This window comes from Equus quagga, chromosome 1 (genome assembly GCF_021613505.1).
Source record: "Equus quagga isolate Etosha38 chromosome 1, UCLA_HA_Equagga_1.0, whole genome shotgun sequence".
Lineage (NCBI taxonomy): Eukaryota > Metazoa > Chordata > Mammalia > Perissodactyla > Equidae > Equus > Equus quagga.
In genome coordinates, this window is record NC_060267.1 from 145,279,679 (window position 1) to 145,304,493 (window position 24,815).

Below are 24,815 nucleotides of genomic sequence, written 5' to 3' on the forward strand. Positions count from 1 at the left end.
TTTGCCTATCACATGTAACAATCTTAATTGTAAAACTAAAATATATGCCACACCTTGAGAACTGGTGCTTTTTCTTCACAAATGAGCACCCGAATATCAGGGTTTCTTAGGTCTGTACAATAAATCTTCCTGTCCCTTCCTCCAGAATACACGTGGGTAAAGGCATCATTGACTTGCAGAGCCCAAACACCTTCATCATGGACTCGGTACGTTGCTATACATCTCTGCTGGCCAAGGGACCAAAGGCGAATTGTCCCATCAGAACTGCCAGAAAGGCACTGGGAACAAAGAAAGTTAAGGTTAGAACCTGTCACAAAGTTCCTGCTTTCCTGTGCTTTGCACTTGGCTTCTCTCCTGACTCCCCACGGTCAAACACATACTTCTAACAACCAGTATTTCTGCCTCTGATAAAGACTTATGCATGCACCACAGGCTGAAATGACCAAAGGCAACGGTTCATGCTCAAGCAGGGGAAACCTCTGAGCAAAACTGCCTTTGTCCTCTACCTGGGCACGTGCAGCACTGGCATCCCCCAGGAACTTGTTAGAAATGTAAATTTCTGGGACTCATTCCAGACCTAATGAGGCAGAAACTCTGGTGGGGCCCAGCAATCTCTGTTTTGACAGCCTCTCCAGGTCATTCTGGTATGCTAAGTTTGAGAAGCACTGCACTAGGACAGCAAGCCTCTTGGAGCCCTGGGTCACACCTCAGTCTCGTTCCTTCCCTCAGGGCTCTGGATTCCTGGTGGCCTGCCAGGTCTCTTGGATTCTACTGACAGGCATCAGAAGTAAAAACTAGTCACAGGCTTACCACTCACTCTCTGTGACCTTGGATACTTCCCATATGAGCCTCAAGTTCAACCTCTATTAATATAAAATGTGGACCCTGAGCATTCAGAGTTAACATTAGCAATTCTGACAATTTCTAAAGGTTCAGGAGCATCAACTACAAAGAAGTTGCTGGCACAGAAATTAGGGCTGAGCACACTGTGAGTCCGACAGAAACTGGCTGACTCAGCCACCCTACATTTGCATTCAGCATGCCTGGTGTTCTCTACCAGTTACTGTGGTGACTTACAGAAGAGGATAAAAACTTGTTTCTCTGGGGAAAAAATGACCCCAAGGACAAAGGCAACTGCTGGTGCTGGTGTATGAAATTAAGCAGGCAAAGAGTTTCAAAGAGAAGATAGTTGTGGGCTTGGAGATTCGGAAAGTATTTGAACAGACGAGGCCTTCAGCAACATTAAGGATTTATTAACATGCCTGTGACTTGAAAGGGCCTTTAGAACTCTGGACATGTTTAATTAAATGAACACATACTAGGAGACTCCCCCATAAGGTGCGAGGAGCATCTGTGTTTTAATCACCTATTCTGACTAGTTCACAAGAGACTACTAGTTTACACAAGAAACTAACCAATAAAGAAACTAAAGAGGAAGATTACAAGCAGACCTTCAATATGTGTGTGGGAGACCTGCGGCAGTCTAATGGAGAGAGGGCAAGGAGGGGCTCCCCATTCCTGGAAAAGATGCTACCCTGAGGTGGCAAATTGTCAGTAAAGCTTTGATCACTCAGATCCTAGACCACGTATCTACAGGGAGCAAGGCTTGACAATCTGAGGATAAGGAAGGCAAAGATAATGGGTTCAAAGTCCTCATAGCCTGGGTGACTTGCAACAGGAAGAGATATGTCCCAAACCCAAAGTACACATCTACAAGCAGATGAGAAAACAGAGTTTTATCAACCCTGATGTAGAAGACAAAATAATCTTTGACGGTAGTCAGTATTCTAAGACTGCTAAAAAGCATGCCCCCAAATAGACAGCAATTACTTTCAAAGTACAATTATTAGCAAACTTCTTTACAGTGTTTGGTAGTATGGTTGAAGTGTGTGCCTATTTTATAGGAATTCTAGTGCCTGATATCTTGTAGAAGCTGGAAGAGTCATTAAAACATTTTCCACTGCCTCCACCCTTCCACTGGATAAACATGAAGACTCTCTCATTATGAGGTGACTCCTGGGACTAGGGCAGAAGGCCCCAAATGGTTCTGCTCAATCAGACTTAGGGGCACAGATTCTACAGCCCTGATCAGGTGCTCTGTGTTTTTCCAATGGAGATGAGAGGTACCCGTGTATTGGGACCAGGGTGCTGTTGACTAACGTAAGTGTTTCTGGGATGGTCATTCATACACAACTGCAACTGCAATAGGGAACAGCCAAGTGGGCCAGGTAAGTCAGGGGCAAAGAGTGGCCTAAAGCTCAGAGACCCCTGGACCTCCAAGCTAGATTCAGCAGGACTTATATTACCACCAGGAAAACCCTGTGAGTGATACATGAGGACATGACTGACTCAAACCAACATGGCATGTTGTCCCAGCTACTCAAGCAATTGCCTGAGCAAGCACAAGGACCAAAAAGTCAGGTGGCTTGGCCTAGTAATGTCAGCACCAATCAAAACAACTGCAAAGGTGACAGACTTCAAATAGTAAGATCTGCTAAATAAGGATCCTACTCTACAACAAAGGAAGTGAGGCAACAGGCTGACACCCATGGGATCACTGGCCTGTTATATATATCTTATCACAAGTCCCTGACTTACAATGCCACCAGAGACCCTCCATTATAAGCCTGCAGGGCAACTCTGCAGGATGCAATACATACTCTGGTGCAGTACCTGATAACTATTCCCTTCATATTACAAAAGTCTGAGAATTAGTACATACAGGTTCTTTTGTCCTCCTCTCTTTTTTCCAAATGAGTAGCTATTATACTTGTTTGTTGATCAGTTCCCTAAAGTAAACATGCTGCGTTGCTGGTGGTTAAATTTACATTTAGTCTATACGTGCCAATTAGGAAAACGGATGGAGGAGGAACTACGGGAGGAATGACATCTGCTTAATTATGCACTGTAAGGCTGACAGGCAACTTTGAAAGTACAGCCATATCACTGCCTCTGCTTACAGTAAGTGTGGCTGCCTTCAGACAAAGTGCATTTATAACTATACATGCTATTTAAATCAACTAAAGTAAAAGCACATTTAGAACTGTATATATAGGGAAAAAGGCATGGAGTGTGGTACACAGGAGGAGCTTTGAAAGTCTGCCAGGCCCAGAGCCCCCTTCTGGAAACCATCTTATCTACAGCCCCTACTTAAGGGCAGTCCCATGGAGACCATACGATCTAGTCCAATCCTGGACAAAGCTAACAGAACAAGGCATGGGCGACCATCTCAAGTGCAGCGTAGTAGCTACACTGCAAAAAAGTGAGAAGCTGACTACACCGGGCTCTTAAGACTCACATGAAAGTAGGGCTGCAAAGGAACTCAAGAGTTCTAGAAAATACCACAGCTTACAGAAAAGAATATACCTATTACTTCTAATCTTCTCACCAACTATACAAACTATTAAGATTCTCACTTTGCAGATGAGCAAACTAAGGACTAGTGAAGTCCACACAGTATAGTAACATCGAGATCCTTCCACATCTCTGAAGAACTCCATGGGCATCTTCAAGCCTCTCTTTGCCTGATTCTGAAACATGATTTTCTTCCTTTGGCTGGTTTTTCAAGCCTTCTCTATCTCTGGAGACAAAGGTTTCTCTAATTCATGTGTGACACCATTTCCAAAAGGCAATTCCTATGGCAGTAACAGACTGATGGCGTTCCTCATCTCGCCATCTTCTCACACTCCCTTTCCAACTCCATCACAATCAATTCCAATTAGCTCTGAACTTAGCCCCACTCTCTGAAAAAAATGGCTGAGGGAGGCAGTGGTAGGTAGAGGTATGTCTTAGTATAAAATGGTGCTCAGTTTTTGTTTTTTATTACCTACATTGATGAAAAATCATTCTTCCACTGCTATAGCACAAATAGAATTGTGATTTATAATTCACAAATTATGTGGCCAACAGAGTACTAGTACATGTTCAAACATTACCAAAATGTTTTTCTTTTAAGCGTTGAGTCTAAGTACTAGGTTAGATAACTAAACTTACAGACTGAACCTACATAGTCAACCAATAAGATGCGCCCTGCAGTCAGACCCACCACGAGGAAATTTTCCACTGACTACTCTGGCAGAAAGTATTCAATACCAAAGATTCCTTCTGCTTTACACAAGGTAACAATTTAAATTATTTTAGCCTATACTTATAACTGCATATACTTATCTGCATTAAAATTATTCTGAGGAAATTCCTTGTTTGGCCTTTATTTAAAAGCGATGCAAACAGACTAATTAAAAAATGTGGATTATTATATGCACAATTGAGTATTTTAAGGATTTAAAATTAGATCACAGTTTATAATATGTGTGGCTTTTGGTTCAAATCAACTTATGCAACAGTATACAAAGTGGGGAAATTTCTGCTGTATGAAATTTTTTAGAGTCATTAGGTAAATGTCCAAATGAAACCACATACCTGTGTGCCATCTCTGTTCAACAGCAATGCTTTTACATTATCTGTGTGCCCTTTAAGCTTCATTAGTTTTGCACATGTTCTTGGATCCCATACTCTTAAAACCTGTGAATTTTAACCAAATATTACACAAACTGAGTATATACATGATCAAATTTAAGTAATAGACGATCTTTATAAGTCAAATGACAACCATTAACTTCTGAGAAGGAAATGCTGCTTCTGCCCATGAACACTGTCTAAGTCTCCCAATCTTTCTAAGTAGGAGGAGGCCTCTCTAATATCAAAAAATGCACAGGCCTCCCGCACCCCATCAACCTCATCCCTCTACCCCATTACCACACACACGGCAGTAATTATATAGTCATACTCTTTTATTTGCTTAAATAAAACCTTTCTTTTAGCATCCACCAGGTAAAACCACTGTCTATATATTTAGTAATTACACAGATCAAGTGATTTTGGTTTCTTTGTTTCTTAGTGTTAAAATACACCCTGAAGCTCCCCCTTACCTTCTCAGTGGACCCTGATACAATGATTGTTCCCAGTTGATTCATTGCCAGGCTATAAATGGAATCTTTGTTCCCGCTTAACGAAGAAGCTATTAAGGATAAATGGAGCTAAATGTTAACAAAATTATCAGCTGTTTAATAGCTAGTCAACAAAAATTGCAAGTTTAATTATTTGATTCAGGAAATCTTATCTTTATGAGTGCTCTAAGAAAAAGAAATCTACCTATAATGGAGATAATTCTAAACAATATTGTTATCAAAATTTACATCTTTTCTGGATTTGAGTTTACAAGTGCTCGATAAACATTTGCTAAACTGAATTGCACTGCCATTTAAAAACAATCGACACCAGTAACGTATTTTCAGAGGTATACGTGCCAATAAATATGAAAAAAAGGTCCAAACGTGCTATTATAAGGGAAACACAAATCAAAACAAAAATACTATTTTCATCTACCACATCAGATAAAAAACAAGGTAAAACTTAATTCTCAAAAAATACGGTAAAATGGCACTCTCATACATTACTTGGAGGATAATTCGACACAACTCTTCTGGAAGGAAGTTAGGCAACATGGAGCAAGAATCATGTTCATACCCTTTGATTTAGAACTCAGTATCAATGAAGTAGAAAAAAATTGCACAAAAAACTATCTATATAGTGTGATCCTAATTTTACAATAAAGAATAAATATAAACAAACATACTGAGAAGTTATGAGTAGAGGAGTTAAAACAGGTAAAGTATTTAGAAAAGTAAATGCTTGTAGTAAGTGCTCGATAAAGGTTAGCTATTAGTATTATTTCTATAGTCATAAAAAAACTTATGTGATATTCTCTCTAAACAACTCTAAACAAAACGTATCTGTTGCAGAATCTATAACCACTAAGCCTGGTCTCTGACCTTGGGACAGTCCTGCTTTTTTTCCTTTGTTCCTTCTTATTAGTGTCTCTTTGAGGTAGGCCTTACATCTAGAGACAGCTAAGTGATGTATCATGACAGCCCCCAGCAGGGACCAGCTGCTGAATCACTAAGATAGCGTACAGATGAAAAATCAAGAACAACAGAAGAATAGTGATTAGACCGTCACATATTTCCTGGGAAATAGCGAAAAGCAATATTCAAGAAATTATAAACACCAGTCTCTCAAACTGCCCTTCTTGGCACATACTAGGTTATATTAGAACTGTTTTAGCTATGTCAATGTGATTATTCCACAGAGTTGTGACAAACTGGACCTATAATGTAGGGATCTAGATAGTTCAGGCCCACGTCTTGAACACAGACCTTCTAGGCCAGGCTTAGCTAAAAATGTGCTCCTGGGAGTCCCTTCTGACACCTGGCCTAGAGCGCCCTAGTAGGCTGGGCCAAGCATGAGACGTGTATGGGTGTGACCTGGTAATCTGAGATCTCTTCGTTGATGAAGCATCCATGCTATTAACCTGCTGTGAACATCTCTGAATTGCCTCTAGAAGCACCCTAGCTTCCCTGAACTCTTGTGGAATTGGCTGGATTCTTTAGGGCTTGTTCTGAAATGGTCCCACAAAATTGGCACTGAAAGCCTTTTCTTTCTTTCCTTTGGGTATTTTCCATCATGCCCATTAACTCAAAGGCTCTTAATATATAGTAACACTTTTAAAAGTAAAAAACTGCCTACTCTGTCAGGTAATCACCACTTCCACCAATAATACCTGCTGAGAGTATGGCTTTGGGACAGGCAATGCTGTGAGATGGACAAAGCAGTAATAAGACAGACTCTCCTGCCCTGTAGGAACTTACACTTTAGCTAGGGAGCTAAGACATGCGCATTTACAAAAATAACCAGCTTAGACCTGGAGAAGTTACCACTTTTAGAGTGCAGTGAGGAAATAACTCTGTTGTTTAATCAAACTCTTGGGGGATAGAACACTGCAGGTAGAAGCATTCTCAAAATATGAACCACTGTTTCGATGCAAATCTATCAAAGATGTTTTATTAACCATTCTTTATGTCAACTTGGGTTACTATCATAGAAATTTTTTTCAAACATCTTACTTGTGACAGTGTTATTTGAGGCAGTCAATGCTGTTAGAGTATTCACATCCCAAAGGAATATTTGTCTGTCCAACCCAGCTGATGCTACCAGTTCTTTATCCTTGGCATATGCTAAGGCCTTTACATAATCCTGTAACAGAACACACACACTGTGATCTACTCTGTAGATCAATAGGAAAATGGGCTACATAAAGAACTGTATTGACGCCAATATTACACTAAAGACACTGAAAACTCTATTAGTTGTTTTACCTTATGTGTCCTTAATGTTGACATGCAAAATCCCTTATGTGCATTCCATACTTTTACTGTCGTGTCAGAAGAAGCAGATATTACTACAAGAGGCAAAGAATTAACAAATCCATTAGTAGTGTGACATCATCATTTTAAAGACTTCTCTTAAAACAATGTAACATTGTTTCAAACTAATGTTCATATATACATATACATACTTGAATATTTATAGTATTGCTAAAATTAATTCAAACATCTATTAATGTTCACACACACACACACATATATCTAAAAGCTCTTTCTAGAACCTATCATATTTTGTCTCAAATATTTTTTTAAATAGGCAGGGCAAACTTTTAATTTTCCAGTTGAAGGTGCAACTAATTTGATTGAGAAAAATTTCTCTAACAGACTGCAAAACCAAGAAATAGACGTTACTATAAAAGAACAAAAAGGGATATTAAAAAGGATAAAAGAACAATACATATTTTTTTGCCTTTAGTTTACTTTTTTTTTATTGAGGTATAATTGACATACAACATTATATTAGTTTCAGGTGTACAACATAATGATCCGATATTTGTATATATTGTGAAACGATTACCACAATAAGTCTGGATAACATCTGTCACCACATATAGATACAGAATTATTTTTCTTGTAGTGAAAACTTTTATGATGTATTCTCTTAGCAACTTCCAAATATACAATACAGTATTATTAACTATAGTCGCCATGCTGTATATTACATCCCCAGGACTTATTTTATAAATAGAAGTTTGTACCTTTTGACTCCCTTCACCATTTTGCCCAACCCTACTTCGCACCTCTGGCAACCACCAGAATAATACATATTGTATAAGTCTACTTATATACAGTTCAGTGCAGTCAAAGCTAACCTATAGTGGTTAGAAGACAGGAGAGCAGTTACCTTGGGGCAGGGGGTAATGACTGAAGGTGGCATAAGGGGGCTTCTGGCAATCTGTTTCTTGATATGGGTGTTCACCTTGTGAAATTGTATTGAGCTGTACTCTCAAGGTGTGTGCTTTTCTGTATGTACGTTATACTTCAGTAAAAAAGCTTACATAAAAAATGAAAAATTATATCCAATTGAACTAAAAACATCCAGAAGCCCAATAATCCAAGGAAATACTTACATGTTTTCCCATTACAACAGAGTACAATGTCGTTTACCCAATCAGTATGATGTTCCATAGATGCTATATATGGATCTTGCTGAAATCAAAAGAGAAATCATAAGAATGTCATTAGTTTATATTAGAGGATGAAATATATCACAAATTATAGATATGTTTAGATTCTTCAGTTAATGTGACACACTGCTCTAAGACCTTAAAATCGACAACTGAATTCAGAGTAGAATTTCATCAAACAGTTGATGCTTTCAGATGACAGATATAAATAGAAGTTTTGTTTTAGGACAGTTTTATTACTGATGAAAGCCTAGGTTTCTGGGACAAATGCTTAATTTTTATGCCTTGAGTTGGTGAAGGCAACAAGATCTGGGCTAGTCACCATGTGTAACACAAAGTGCTACAGGAAGGGGTTTACTGGAAAGCACAGGACATGAACAAATCTGCAGGCTGGGGAGATTTGAACCAGCAGTGGGGAAGGCTCACAGCAGATGGCAGGGGCAGAAACAAGAGTGGTGAGGAGACTAGCATGACTGCAGAGGGAGATGACTACCTTTGAGTTTAGCTTCCCACTGCTGTTTCTACCTTCTGAACTAAATGTTTTGCTCATGATATCTACAGTCCTTCAGAGAAGAAATGGAAGCCAAGGGCTAAAGGAGTACTACGTGTGTCACCATTTCAATTCAGTAACTTGAGATTCTTCTACTTCCCTCACTTGGCTTAATTACCAGGAGAGGCTTTTTAAAGAAGAGTATTTAGTTACATCCTACATTTAAGACAAGCAAGTTCAAGACTCTGCACGGGCAACGAGAACGAATGGCTCTCTACAAGTCTATTTGAGAAATGATGCTATTCAATTTTGTCATAAAATGAAGACTAGAAAAAAGATGTTCGAGGGTAGGAGAGGCAAATTTCTAGATTCTTCCAGGTTAGTTCTTAAGAGCATTTTCCTGAATTTGTTTGAAATACTGTAAATTCCCAGAAAGGTGATATTCCAATTCAAATATAAGTTCCAAAAAGCATTTCAAAGCCATAGTTTTCTTACTCCCCATATTTTGACATTGGGCCACCACTGTCTCCACTGGTTACAGAATCCAAAGCCCAGTGGACCAAAGTCCGTTTAAAGAAACATCATCCAGCAACTGTGCAAAGTAGTGGTTCTTTTTTGGACTAAACATCAGACTCGTAGAGCTTGCTAAACAGGCACAGACTTTTAAAACTACAAGGTCTAGCACCAGGGTTTTTAAGTTAGATTGGGCTCTAATTCTCTGTCACTCACTAGCTATTTAATCATGGATTTTTCTGAGTCTGTTTTCCCATCTTTGAAAATGGATCATAACAGTTGCTGTAAAGGATTATTGTAAGAATTAAGACCATACTGGATATGAAAGTGCTGAGTGTCTGGTACATGGCGAGGAGCTCAGTAAATGCTCCTTTTCCTTCCCTGAATCTTCCCTTCTATGTCACTCACAATACAGGCATTCAAACAAAATACATAAAGAGTTCCTTTCCATTTGACTGGGGTTTTATCTTTACATATATTTAAATTCCCTTTCCTGTTTAAGTAAGAAGACTTTCAATCTCCTGAAGAAGGGGAGCATGTTGTCTTCATATTTTTATACCAATCTTATATTATCTGATAAGGCCATATGGGTTTTGTGGTTGGCCTAATCACTTTTAAATGAAGAAATCAAATATTTGTTCAAGATTAATTATAAATGCAAAAGCATATTCAATCTTTCTTTAGTAGCACTGAAAAGTGTTGCCAAGAAGCTTTTTGGGAACATATTTAAAGCAGAAAAATAAATTGTTGAAAGTAATCCCTCTACCAGACAAATCTCTTTGCTCCTTTGGAGCAGAGAGCTCTTATCACAAACCTAGTTCATGGAGTCCCTGCCTTAGCTAAAACACTTCTAAAACTCCCCTAGGGAGTTCTCAAAGGCTTACACAATTCTGGTTGCAATGTCTTTACAGAGTCTACCATGACTCAGTTCTCAAAGAAATTACATCCGACTGTGAAAGTGTCATGTTAGATAGACCAAAATTTACTGAGTATAGATTTAAAATGTATACTGAGTCCCCGCCTTACCTTGTGCTGATTGACACTCCATATTCTTATGATGGAGTCTCGACCAGCCGTGAAGAGCCTGTTTAGTGCTGGATCCAGCTGCAGGGCATTGACTCCATTTCGATTGTATTTTTCCACTTCATCTCGAATAACATAGGAAACCTGACAAATATGTCAAGATTGGCTTTTTATGAAGCTACAAAACATGCAATAATAAAATGTAGCCTCCTAGGAGCCAATCTGGAATTCAAAATCCCATGTTTTCCAACATAAAACTTTTTTTTCAATCCAATAAAATTTTATTGTACTCTATGGAGACTGAAGGGCTGAGAAGAAGAGAAGAACGACATTAATGATGGCCTAGTCCAAGATGAGCAAGTTAGATGCTAAAATACTGCAGCTGCTTCCTAACTGGACTCCTCTCCCACTCCTGTCTGTCTTTAACCCATTTTCCACAAAGCAGCTGGAGTAATCTTTTAAAAGTGTAAACTAGAACGTCTCACTCCTGCTCAAAAACCTCTCTGGGTTCTTATTCTACTAGACTTACAATTTGATCTGAACTCCTAACACGGCTTCAAAATGTGCCTCGTTCACCTCTCCTGCCTCATCTTTGTTCTCTCTGCTGCTGCTCCGTGCACACACTGGGCCTCCAGACCATCACACCGGTCCCTTCTCTTTGGAAGCTCTTCCTCCCACTCTCTGTCTGGCTAACTCCTACTGCAGTCTTGAGATTCCTGCAGGCCTCAAAAAGGCCTTCTCTGCCCTGCCAAGCAAAACGAGGTTTTGAGTTCCTATAATACACTAAACTTTCCCTTCAGAGCACGTCCCCTTACCTTGTTACTCCTGGTAATCTGTCTGCTCCACGTGAAAACCCAAGAGAATCAACCAAAGGTAATTACGACTAAGAAAAAGTCAACAAGCTGGCTAGCAGCCAAAAGCAAAACTTTCCTAATCTAATGAAATAACCAGTTAAGAATATAATGAGGGCAAGGGAACCCATTTACAATAGCAACAAGAATAAATACTTAAAAATGTATTTTGCAAGGCAGATACATAACTGACAGGACAAGGTACATAAAAGGAAAAACTTGAATAAAGGAGACACGCCATACTGTGGCATACGAAGATTCAAAATGACAATTCTTTTCTAAATCTGTGATTATAACCCAACTTTGGTCAGAATCCGACTCAATTTCTTTCTAGAAGCTGACAAAATAAATAGTACAATGTTTTGGGGTGGGGAGGAAGGAAGGAACACCCGGTCATTTTTTAAAATGAAGGTAATTAGAAGGATAGTCTTTAAAGATCTTTAAAGGTATTATAAAGCTACCAGAATTGCAATGGAGTACCACAAGAGGAATATATAAAAGGATCAATGGAATAAAACAACATCAGGAAAGATAATTTCCTATTATGAATTTTCTATTTTGATATAAAATAGTGTTTCAAATCACTAAGGGCATGATAAATTATTTAATAGATTATGTAGGAGCATTTGGTGATTCTATTGGGGAAAATTATATTCTTTCTCCAAATCTTAAACCAAAATCAATTTTCATATGGATTAAAAATGGAAATTTACTAACTTAATCATAAAAGTACTTTTAAAAAGACAGGTGAGGGGGTGTCCCCGTGGCTGAGTGGTTAAGTTCGCACGCTCCGCTACAGAAGCCCAGGGTTTCGCTGGTTCAGATCCTGTGCGAGGACACGGCACCACTCATCAGGCCACGCTGAGGCGGCATCCCACGTCCCACAACTAGAAAGGACCCACAACTGAAATATACAACTATGCACTGGGGGGATTTGGGGAGAAAAAGAAAAAAATGAAGACTGGCAACAGTTGTTAGCTCAGGTGCCAATCTTTAAAAAAAATAAAAAGGTGAATATTTTACATAGTCTACATAAAGAAGGTTCTGCTAACATGACAAGATAGCAATCTTTAAAAAGGAAAAGAGCAGGGGCTGGCCCTGTGGCCGAGTGGTTAAGTTCGCGCACTCCACTGCAGACGGCCCAGTGTTTCGTTGGTTCGAATCCTGGGTGCGGACATGACACTGCTCATCAAGCCACGCTGAGGCAGCGTCCCACATGCCACAACTAGAACGACCCACAACGAAGAATATATAACTACGTACTGGGGGGCTATGGGGAGAAAAAGGAAAAAAATTAAATCTTTAAAAAAAAAAAAAGGAAAAGAGCAGCACTGATCTCACCAAATACAAGTCAAAACCATTTGTATGTAGAGAAATTTTCATAGGAGATTTATTAACAATAGCCAAAATGTGGAAACTCATTTGAGTCCATCAACTGACATAAGGATAAACAAAATGTGATATATCCACACAATGGAATAATATTCAGCCATAAAAATGAGTGATACATGCCACAACAGGGATGAACCTTGAAAACATTATGCTACATGAAAGAAGCCAGTCACAAAAGGCCACATACTTTATAAAATGTCCAGAATAGGTAAATCCATAGGGATAGAAAGTAGATTAGTGGTTGCTAGGGGCTTGGAAGAGTAGAGATTGAGGAGTAACTACTAACGTATATGGGGTTTCTTTTGGGGATAATGAAAATGTTCTGGAATTAGGTGATCAATGCACAACTTGGCGAATATACTAAAAAATCACTGAATTGTACACTTTAACAGGGTGAACTTACATTATGAGAATTTATCTCAATAAAGCTAGATTCCTTACAAAACAATAAAAGTCAAACTCTCTAACAGAAAGAGGAAAAAAGATTATGAAGAGGGAATTTTTTAAAAAAGAAAAGAAAATGGCCAAGAAACACATAGATAATCAAAGACATGAAGAGGGCCTGGTCCCGTGGCCGAGTGGTTAGGTTTGCACGCTCTGCTGCAGCGGCCCAGGGTTTCGCTGGTTCAGATCCTGGGCGTGCACATGGCACCGTGCTCAGACCATGATGAGGTGGCATCACACATGCCACAACTAGAGGCACTCACAACTGGAAGATACAACTATGTACTGGGGAGGAGGAGGAGAAGAAGAAAAAACAAAGATTGGCAACAGTTGTTAACTCAGGTACCTATCTTTAAAAAGAAAAAAAAGACAGGAATAGGACCAGGATTGTATACCCAAAGACAACATGGATGTTGTCTTAACCCAGTCTTTTGGGTACAAGCAACTGTAACTGAAAGCTACTCAAACCAGCTTAAATTAAAAAAAGAAAGGAACAAGCAAACGCAAGGATACAAGGATATCTAACAGAGCCCAAGGGCAGGAAGAAACAGTCATGCCTCCTAAGAGACATTTTAAAATAAAATCATGGCACTGTTCTGCTGAAGCTTTCCAAAGGCTTGCCACTGCATTTAAAGTTAAGTCCAAACTCCTCACATGCTTTGGTTCTAACCTGCGTCCTCACACTCATCTCAAACTAACGTCCCCCAGCTTCTTTCATGACAGTTACACCAAACTCCTTTCCCATGCCAGGGCCTTCACATTAACTGTTCTCTGTGCCAAGAAGGTTCCCGCCTCCCCCATGCCCACAGGAATACTCTTCCCCCAGCTGTTATCTTGTCCAGCTCACCCTCACCTTCAGGTCTTAGCAGAAAGGTCACTCGCTCTGAAAGGCCTTCCCTCATCCCCTTCCTCTAACACCTACCCTATTTCTTTCTTTTCCAATCCTTACCAAACTCCATATTTCTCTTTTTTGTTATATATTCACCATTAGAATAAAAGATCCAAGAGGGCAAGGAACTTGTCTGCCCTGTTCCTCCCACCACTGTATCCTCATTACAGTGTCTGCCGTATGAAAGATACAGATGTGCAATTAAAAACAAGGAACTATCCTAGATGGATAAATTTTGGCACACACATCTATAAAAGAGAATACTGTTTAATCATTAAAAATGTTGATGTAGATCTAGAGTGACACAGGAAGAAAGCCATAATATATTTTCCAGGTGAAACATGCATGATCCAACACCGCAGAGTACAATAATTATTGTAAAAATGTCATTTTTTAAAATAACACTTAAATAATGTTAAATCTTAAATATATATTTAAAAACAAATACACAAGTTTGGAAGGATAAATATATATATATATACAAATACAAAATTACCACTAGTTATTCGTGGGTGATGAAATTAGGGTGATTTTCACTCACTCATCCCTTTTTTATATGGTATAAATGTTTTACAATGGGCATATATTACTTAGTTTTTTTAAATTCATAACTTGATTTTTATCCAAGTAATTCTACCCTGTATTCAGAAAATCAAATAGTACTGATAGACTGTAATGAAAAACCATTCCCCATGTCTGGACAAGACTCCCCAAATCCAGTCTTAATCCCCTAGGGCTAACTGATTTCAACTTCTGGTTGTTTCTTCTGGATAGTTACTGCACTTCTCTGCACACTGTGCTTATCCTACAAATTTCTGGCTCATCCATTTCAGGCATTACCTATTTCCTTATGCTATGGTAGAATCAGACGTAGCTCTGAAACTACCCTTACTATCTCTTCCCTCTACGCTTTTGATATAGATAAATATAATCACTATTTTTGGTTATATCAATCACTATTTTTGGTTGAATCAATAATTGGTGATACACTGTTGTGACTTCATTGTCTACTGACTAGTCAAGTATTATATTACAAACATATTTCCTTCTTCAGAGAGGTCTTCGTTTTCCCTAGAGTTCTCTTTCTTTCCTTCTTCCGTGGTTTCCTCTACTTTAACTTCCAATTTTCTTTAATTGCTGCAACATATTAGATGTTCTAGCAAGAAGGTTTCCCCCTCAGAATCCTCCATCTTCTCACTCCAATCTGGGCTGGCTGCCCTCTAGGTCTGCTGGCAGTTGTCACCTTTGGTGCTTCCCTTTACTGCTTTTTTGGGCTGGAGCCACTGTTTCCTGAATTCGAATGTCTCCTTCTTTCTTTGTTCACTCCCCAGTTTTGAAGTACATTCCCAGGACCTTAAGAAACTAACATAGGAAAAGGTACATGGGAGGTAACTTAGTCCTTATACGCCTGAAAAAGTCTTTACCTTCATGCTTGATTCAGCAGGATAAAAAAATCCATGTAGAAAAAATTTCCTTAGCTTTTGGAGGCACTGCTCTAACTTCCTCTACCATCCAGTGTTGCCACTAAATTCAATGCCACTCTGTCTTATTCAACTTTAAAGTGATCCCATTTTCATTCTCTCCTGCACCCTGTAACCGCGCCCCCTCCCAAGCTTTTAAGATCTTCTCTTTTTTCTTGCTGTTATAAGAATTCTTGATTTGGTCCTTTCATCATTACTCTTGCCATGCATTTAGAAAACCTTTTCAATCTAGACACTTGTGGCACTTTAGCTCTGGGAAATTCTCTTGTATCAATTCATTAGTAGTCATTTGTTTTCTTTGCTGCTTCTTAAACTTCCATCAACTAGATGTTGGAACTTTCAAACTGATCATTTTTTATGCATTCTATATTATTTACTTTTAAGACTTCCTTTACTATTTTATAACTGCTATTAATTTTTTTAGTAAATTTTAGTACAACAGAAAAACAGAAACAATATCTTCAGTAAGGAAATGGCTAGATAAATTATGATACCTCCATTCTATGTGGTCATTAAAGAATGAACTATATTCCAGGATGTATTACATTAAAAACTTGTTGTTAAAGAAAAATAAAATTTGGTTGTAGAAAGATAGAAGGAAAACAAGATTCAATTCTTTCAACAAATATTGATTAAGCCTCCACCAGTGGCCAGGCTCTATTCTAAATGCCCAGAATATAGGAGCGTGCACTAACGTCCTCCTGGAGCTTTCATTCTAGTGGGGGGGGGAGGAAGCATAACTAGAAGTGACAGCAAATTAAGCGAAAAATTTTTTCCAAGATACAGGCAAGTTTTGCAGGCAGAAGAGATGGAAATCAAAGAGAAAAGCAGAAGGTACTGGCGATAGAAGCAATAAATGAGTGAACAAAGTCCTGGTAAAGTTTCTTTTAGACAGAGTCAAAAGTACAGGCAAAGGCAGAGAAGATGAGAACTCATATCTGACATTCCTGGTTTGCTTAAAAAAAAAAAAGGGAGGCGGAGAGGGTATTAGAAGAGCTCTGCAAGGAACGGGAAGCCAGGTTTTCAGTGGAAGGTATGCATTTTGGAAGAGCCAGTTAACTGGCCTCTGACCGGGAGAAAAACAATAGGGTAGCCCCCAGCAGCAAGTATTTAGTTAAGTTACACTGTAAGTATTAGCTGGTTCAGTAAGCTCTGTTTAATTTCTCCAGCAATTAGAGACCCGAAACAAAGAAATCAGATAGGGGAGATGATCCACTGAACTTCATGTGCTCTTTCTCCGCATTTCAAGCTTAAATACCCCAAGAGTTATTGGTAATGTGCCAGAGGGTAGAAGCAATCAGGAGAAAAACATATCTTTGATTACTATTTTATTTTAAAATAATCAGATTAGTTCTCTATTGCTGCCATAATAAATTAGCACAAATCTAGCAGCCTAAAACAACTCCCATTTACTATTTCACAGTTCTGAAGGTCAGAAGTCCAGGCTGTGCTTGGGCAAGTCCTCTGCTTATGGTGGCTCACAAAGCCACAATCAACAAGCATTGGTGGGTCTGCATTTCTTCCTGGAGGCTCTGGGAACGTCTACTTGCAAACTCATTCAGGTTGCTGGCCAAATTCAGCTCCTTGTGGTTGTAGGCCTGAGGGCCCTGTTTCCTTGCTGGCTTTCAACCAAGGGTCCTCCCTTGCTCCTAGAAGGTAGATGCATTCCTTCTCATGATTTCTATGTGGTCCTCTCCTGCAAGGAAGGGTCCCTCTCATGCCTCAAATCTCTCTGACTGCCTCCAACCAGAGAAAATTCTCTGCTTTTAAGGGCTCATATAATTAGATTGGGCCCACTGGGATAATCCAGGAGAATCTCCCTATTTTGAGGTCCGTAACCTTCATTTTATCTGCCAAGTCCTTTTTATCATGTAACATAACATATTTACAAGTTTCAGGGATTAGAGCATGAGCATCTGGGGGGAGAATCTTTGTGGGGGGTATTGAACCTACAACAGCAACTAAACAATTTTTTACATAAAAACCAAGATGGATATATTATGGAATAAGGACAAAACTCACAATATTTTTAAGAAAAGAAGAAAGACTTAAAAGCATTTCAGGCTCACACAGGGGATACTCTGGGCTCTTCTCCCGGGTTCCCCGAGGTGTGCATTAAGTCATCTCCACTTGGACGTCTAACAGACATCTTAATCAGGGCATGTAATAAACAGAGCTCCTGAAAGTCCTCTCCAAACTAGCTTTTCCTGTAGTTTTCCTCATTGATGGAGTTAATGGCAACTCCATTCTACTAGTTGCTCAGGGCCAAAAACTTGGTGCCATCCTTACTTCTCTTTCTCTCAGCTCACATCTCATCTGCAAGTCTGATCCAGAATTCAAACACTTCTCATCGTCCTGGGTAGAGCCACTATCATACAGCACCTGGATTTTTTAAACAGCTTCTGGTCTCCCGGCTCTGCCCTTGCTCACCTGCAGTCTGCTCTGAATACACAACCAGGCTGATCCTACAAAACACATGTATATCATGATATTCCCCTGCTCAAAACCCACCAACTGCTTCCTCGCTCACTCAAGAGTAAAAGCCAAGCCCTTACTATTCCCCTATAGTCGAGGATCTGGCCTGCAGCTACCTCTCTGATTTCATCTCCTACTCCTCTTCCCCTCACTCCTCCATGCCAGCCACAAAGGCCTCCCTATTGTTCCACAAATAGGCCATGTACATTCCCAGCTCAGGACCTCTCTGCATTTGATATTCTCACAGGAATGCTCTTTCCCCAGATGGCAATCTCATTTCCTCATTCCTTCAGATCTTTAGTCAAAAGTCAGCCTCTCAGCAAGGCCTTCTCTGGCTACCACAACTAAAATTTCACTTCCCCCTCTTCTGCTGCTTATCACTATCTAACCATTTTTTAACCTTTAAAACTCATTTTTCCCCAACATTTTATTATGAAAAATTTCAAACACATACGAAAGCTGAAAGAAATATACTGCAAACATCCATATACCCACTACATATATTCTACAATTAACATTTTCTATATTTGCTTTATCTCATACCCATCCAACTATCTGATTCACGTTACTTTTTTATTCTTTTCAAAATAAGTTGCACATCATCAATAACACTTCCGTCTAAATACTTTAGCATGTATATCATTAACCAGAGTTCATTATTTATTTATGGCTCCTCTTTTTTTAAGGTAAAATTTACATATGGTGAAACGTACAAATCTTAAGTGTATATAGATACTTCTGACAAATGAATACACCTGTGTAATACAAACCCCTACCAAGATACATAGAACATTATCACCACCCTAGAAAATTGCCTCATTCTCTTCCCAATCTCTACACCTCACCCCCAGGCAATCTAGATCTTTTTTCCCCCATAGATTAGTTTTGTCTGTTCTGTAATATCTTGTAAATGGCATCACACAGTTCTTTTGTGTAAGGGTACTTCTAACTATCAGGCTAAATTTGGCCAAGAAAAACTGGCCAAATATCAATAATTCTCACATCTGCTTTTCCTGTTCAATATTGTGGACCATGACTTTCTGTTCATAGCTACATTGCAAGAGTGCTGATTTTAAAAAGTATTCTAAAAAGCAGTGTTGCAAATAAAAATAGGACACCTTCTAGCCTGACTTCTTCTAGTTAGGGGTTAGTAAAAAACTTCTCTAGACATTAGTAAAAAACCACCCATGGGCCAAATCCAGGCCAAAGCCTGTTTTGTAAACAAATTTTTATTGGAACACAGCCACACCTATTCATTAGGTATTGTCTATGGCTGGTTTCACAGTATAATGGCACAAATGAGTGGTTATGACACAGCAGAATGGCTTATAAAGCCTAAAATATTTATTTGGCCCTTTAGAGAAATGCTTGCTGACCTGTTCTAACAGATGTCACACTGATAATGAATTTTTTATTACTCATCCTACATAAAAGTAACTCACCTTGGACATATGGCTAATTTGTAAGGGTCTTTCCTTGAGAAGGCAGGATTTGGCATCATTCTACTTCCTTAAAAAAGTCTCAAAGATTAAACAACCAATCCAGAACTGGGACTCAGAAACAGGAGTAAAGATTACACTGAGCTCCGAATAGGTCTAGAATAACTAAATATTTGGCAGGGAAAGGGGGCAAGTACTGGTAGAATAGACAGTTGTTCATTGCCCCTCCATTCCCCACTTCTGCTCCCAGTACTTTGCTCGAGGAAAGCAAATCCTAGGAGAAACCGTGCAAGAGCTACTTAAGAGACTCTCTGTTCCCATGGATAGTGTGATGAAAGGACATGAGGTCTGGGACAGGTGCAGTCACCATGCCACCATGAGGGAAAGCCTAGAGCTGGGAGTTTGGAAATAGGAGAGGACAACTTGTAGGCAGCCCAATGGTAAAGCTGACTTTACATGATTCCGTAGGGTAGAGAGTCACAGTGAGCCCATGGTTCAAGATTTGCACAAAACTAGCGCTACTTCTTGAGTTGTCATTTACAGGAGCTAATGCCTGTCTTTTATTACGTGAGCTTGGTTAAGTTGGATTTTGGGACATTTCCAACTAAAAGAATCCTCCTGTTATGGAAGGCCAAGTATTTATATTCTTGAACCATCACTGAATACTAGGGGCATGTTGTTGCTCCTAAACCAGAAATACTAGTGACTTTTTTCCAACTTCACCCCAAGAATTCTGAAGCAAGTGAGGGAAGAAGCCAAAGTTGAAGGAAAAATGGAGACAGAGCCAACCAACAGACTCAGGTTGCCAGAAAATTAGAACACTAAAGGACAGCCAGGGAGGGAAAAGACTTGGTTTGATATCTTGATGACCAGAAAAACGCTGCACTTTATATCTGAATTCATATATTTGATTGTTTGCTCATGTTTCTAAAAATCACAAATCCACCCCTCCCCCTCATACTCACCTCCAGTCTCCTTAGAGGTTGAAGACAGTAAGACATGTACTTATTCTTCATTGGATCTATAATTAAGCAGTATGTTTGGACCCCTCTCCACTGGTTACTCATCAATATTATAAGTCTCAAGGGTTCTTTTGGGCCTAAAATTTGGTAATGGAGCTCAGGGCTACTGACTCTTGGTATAAGACACAGACAGCCAAGAGGCAAAATATATTTGTGTAGACATATATAGTTTTTCCAAAATGGAAAGTTTTTAAAATTTATATCAGCATAAAATGTTGCAAGAAGTTAAAAAATATAAAGATTCATATAAAGTAAAAGATACCCCATTTCCTGCCTTACCCATAACCACATAATCGAATACCCTAGAGATAACCACCATTAATATCCTTGCAGACTTTTTAGAATGTATTATTTCCTTTGTGGAAACAGGACCATACTATGTTGACTTGCTTTTCTGACTTTTGGAACTTTTCCGTTTTAATATTACAGATCTAGCTTATCTTTTTAACAACTACAAATTAATCCACTACATGAATATATCTAACTTATCTGCCAGTTGACTACTGATGGACATTTAGACCTTCTGCTTTTCACAATGACAGCATTCCTATAATCAACACCCTTGCATAACTAGAAAGAGATACACGCATATGTACTTCCATAAAACAAATCTTTGAGATGAGGAATTGCTGAGTCAAAGGGCACGTGTATTTAAAATCTTGACAAACAGCAAGAAACAATACAGTGAAAACTATTACTCCATTCAGAGTAAAAAACAAAGTCATTACGTTGGGTACACATGCAGGAAGAGGTACAGAACACTGGTTTTCAATCAGTGCAATTTTGCCCTCCAGGGAACATCTGAAAATGTCTAGAGTCATTTTCGGTTGTCACAACTGGGAAGGTGCTAATATCTAGTAGGCAGAAGCCAGGATGATGCAAAACAACCTACAATGCATAAGACAGCCCCTCCACAATAAATAATTATCTGGCCCAAGACGTCAGTAGTGCTCAGGATGAAAATTCCTGGTCTGGGATTATATATCACACTGTCCACAGTAGCTTTCTTTGAAGAGTGGAGGACAGTTATCATTTATACTTCTGTATTGTTTGTGGGGTTTTGCAATGGACATGCACTAGTTTAAAAAACACTTCCATAAACAAAAGTTCTCCCTCATGTTGAGATAAAATCACTCTCTGTGGCTTCTCACACTAGTTCTATACCTTGGGAACAAATTCTGAAAGTAGCTAACACGAGTCACTGAATCTTCAGCAAGCCAATCTTAGTTCTTTTGAGCGCTCTTCATAGGAAACAGTTTCAAGTCACTTCACCAATCTGATTGCTGTACCTATTAAGAACAAGGTGCTAAGCACTGAACCCAATACTCTAGTTTTGTACTCTAACCAGTGAAGAGTGGAATCATCGTCTCCCTCATTCTACATGCGATGGCTCACATTCAACTTATTAAAACACTTAATTTTTCCACACACACTGCAGTTAATTTACATTTTCCCCATCTGCACTTTTATAGTATTTTTTAAGTCTAAACGCAAGAAACTGAGAGACCTGATTAACTCTCCTTACTACCCTAAGGAGAGTACCACTCTAGTGTCTAGAATACAAATTAAGTTACAATTTTGAGTTACATTTGACTCAGGAGCAGACATACTCACCACCTGACGTGGACGTGGGGGTTACTTAAATCCTGTCACTAATGCACTTGAAAATCACCTAACAGGGTAAGCTATTTTTAATTCTTACTAATTTCACTCAATTCAACAAACATCTATTGAGTGCTCAGGACACTGTACACATCAATAAGATCAATAAAACAAAGAGCTGAACTGCCCAGCCAGCCATTTACTGGAGTTATCTTACTGAAGAAACCCTTTGTCCTGACTAGCTATTAAACACTCACTGATTTCAACCTGTAGAACTATATATAATGCTATGTTTTATAAAGAAAGGCTAGGTGTTACTTATTCCAATATTCTCTTAATTTTTTGCACGTTTTTGGGCCCAAACTAAGTGCTCAGTAAATGTTTAATGAATAAGTGCACCATATCATCACTACTACATACAACATACCTGCAGTAAACAGCTATAATAGGGCTTTCACCCTTGCATCGCTGAAAATAATAGATAGCAATACCTCTTAAACGTACCCAAAACAAAAGTGGATTCACGAAGGCATAAAGCACACACGGAAGGGTAAGATAAAGCTTTACCCTTGGATAATAAATTATAGAAACAGGAAAGAAACATTCAAAGATGCACATGGAGATGATGAAACGGTTTAGACAAAATTAAATTCCAAAACGATAAACATTATAATTTCCCCACTAAACCCAGCACACTCCCATGTCGATTCCACCTCACCGGGGAGAAAGCTCCCGCACAAAAAAAAAAAAGAGGAGGCTCCCACGTGCAGAATCCTCCGCAAGGCGGTCGGCGCTCCGCCACCCCGCCACGCCCCCGCACAGGCCCACTCCCTCCGCCGCCGCCCGCCGCTGGGCCAGCGCAAGGAGGCCTCTGCTCCGACGCGGCTAGGGCAGAGCGCAGGGGACAGAGGCAGGGGAAGGGGGAGGCGGGTGGGCGGGGAACGAGCCCATCCCGACCCCGCAAGCCCAAGCCTAGGAGACAGCGGGCGACTGGCAACCTTGGGCTCCAAGCTGCGCACCCAAGGGTCCCGGGCCCCGGCCCAGGCGGACCCAGCCGGCCGCCCCCCGCCCCTTCCTCAAGCCGTTAGCGCCGCGGCCCCACCCCTCGCTGCCGGCTGCGCCCCGTCCCGTTCGCCCCAAGCCGCTACCCCGGCCAACCGCGGCCCGAGGCATCTGCTCGCTGGAGGTGGGCCCCAGGCTGACAGCCACGTCCGGAAGGTCGAGGAGCCGGGCTCCTATACCTGCACTTTCCTCCGCCCTGCCGTGTTCTGCCGGTGATGGGCCGCCATCTTGCATGTTGACACCCCTACGTCACTTCCGGAAATGGCTCGGACCGGGCGGATGTCCCGCCTCTTCCCCTTTGGCCAAGGGCAGGTGATGCTACCCAAGCCGTCTTGGTCCTTGTGGCCGGTGGCCTTGTGGTGAGGTTGAAGCTCCTGAAAACCATTGCGTGCATATAATGCTGGCGGAAAGAGAGCCATCTTCTGAGCCGGGGGAGCAATCCGAATTCAGCTGTGTGTGGCCCTAAACCTTGGCTTGGCGCTGCTTTCCGGGATGCCTCCTCCAGAGGCCCAAACAGTCATAAGGGAAGTGCCGAAAGAATTAATAATGCTGGACCTAAGCAGCTTGGACGGACATCCCCCAAGCTTTCCTAGGCAGCCAGGGGGACCGACAGATTTGCCATGAAGTACCTAAAAGTGCGGAGAATTATAAACTGGGCTCCAAGTAGGAGAGAGAGAAGAGTTTGCAAAGGAGGTAGCCCCCACCTTCAAGAGGAGCCAAGTATACGTTTAAATAAGAGATAAAAGGATCTTAAAGAAGATGAAAAATACATGCTAGTTAAAATTGTTCCCAGAGACAACTTTCTAAGTTCCAAAACCTGAAGGAGTTGGGGCTCATTCTAGTATCTGGTTTAAATGATCTCTTATATTGGAACAGTGAGACCCTTCTGGGTGAAGGTTTAGACTTGAGGAAGTTTTCCTGACACCAATTATAGGAGCTGAGGACTGTAAGACTCTTTCTTGTGAAAACGAAACCTATAGAACTACACTGTCCCCTACAGTATCCACTGGCCATTGAGCTCTTGAAAGATGGCTAGTTCAAATTGAGGTAATGATGAAACTAAAATGTCCACCAAATTTTGAAGACTTAGTAGGAAGAAATGGATGTAAGATAGCTAATAATTTTTATATTGATTACGATGTTGAAATGGTAATGTGTTGGATATATTTGGTTAAATAAAATATTAAGATTAATTTCTTTTTACTTTTTATATTGTGGCTATTAGCATATTTAAAGTTATATATGTAGCTCACATATTTCTGTTGCATAGTGCTAGTATAGAAATAATGCTTAGGAAAGTTTTTATCTAGACAAATGTGTTTTTAAATTAATGAAGAAGTGTGAATTAGAGGAATAAAAACTGATGGCAGAAAGCTGCTTAAGCAAAACTGGCAGTGATAACTTGTAGCTAAATTACCTATACTGCATTGTATTACAGACACTTTCCTTCATTTATTTGTGTATTCATTCATTCAACAAAATATTATTTAGCACCTATTAAGTGCCAGGCACTATGTTAGGTTCTGGAAATCCAGTGGTGAGTGCACATAGTCATTGAACTTAGAGTACCAGGGCAAGACAGGAATTAATTAAACACATAAGTGAATGTGAAGATAAGTACAGTGAAGAAGGATAGTTGTAAGACACGAAGGGATCCTTGAGTCAAGATCTGAGGATGGAGTTAAGTAGGCAAGAAGAAGGAATCATCTGAACAAAGATCTT

General features: G+C 39.9%; 1 protein-coding gene across 1 annotated transcript in view; it reads right to left on the reverse strand.

Moving 5' to 3' along the window:
* WDR48 (WD repeat domain 48) overlaps nt 1–23,346 on the reverse strand; it is a 44,677-nt gene extending 21,331 nt beyond the window's left edge. Inside the window, exons 1-8 of the mRNA XM_046662760.1 lie at nt 23,273–23,346; nt 10,440–10,580; nt 8,354–8,432; nt 7,215–7,297; nt 6,963–7,092; nt 4,929–5,017; nt 4,420–4,521; nt 54–278 (exon numbers count right to left, since the gene is read on the reverse strand). Of these exons, the coding sequence (XP_046518716.1) occupies nt 54–278; nt 4,420–4,521; nt 4,929–5,017; nt 6,963–7,092; nt 7,215–7,297; nt 8,354–8,432; nt 10,440–10,580; nt 23,273–23,320 (897 nt within the window). The 5' untranslated portion in view covers nt 23,321–23,346. The remainder of the gene's footprint in view (nt 1–53; nt 279–4,419; nt 4,522–4,928; nt 5,018–6,962; nt 7,093–7,214; nt 7,298–8,353; nt 8,433–10,439; nt 10,581–23,272) is intronic.
* Between the last annotated feature and the right edge of the window lie 1,469 nt (nt 23,347–24,815).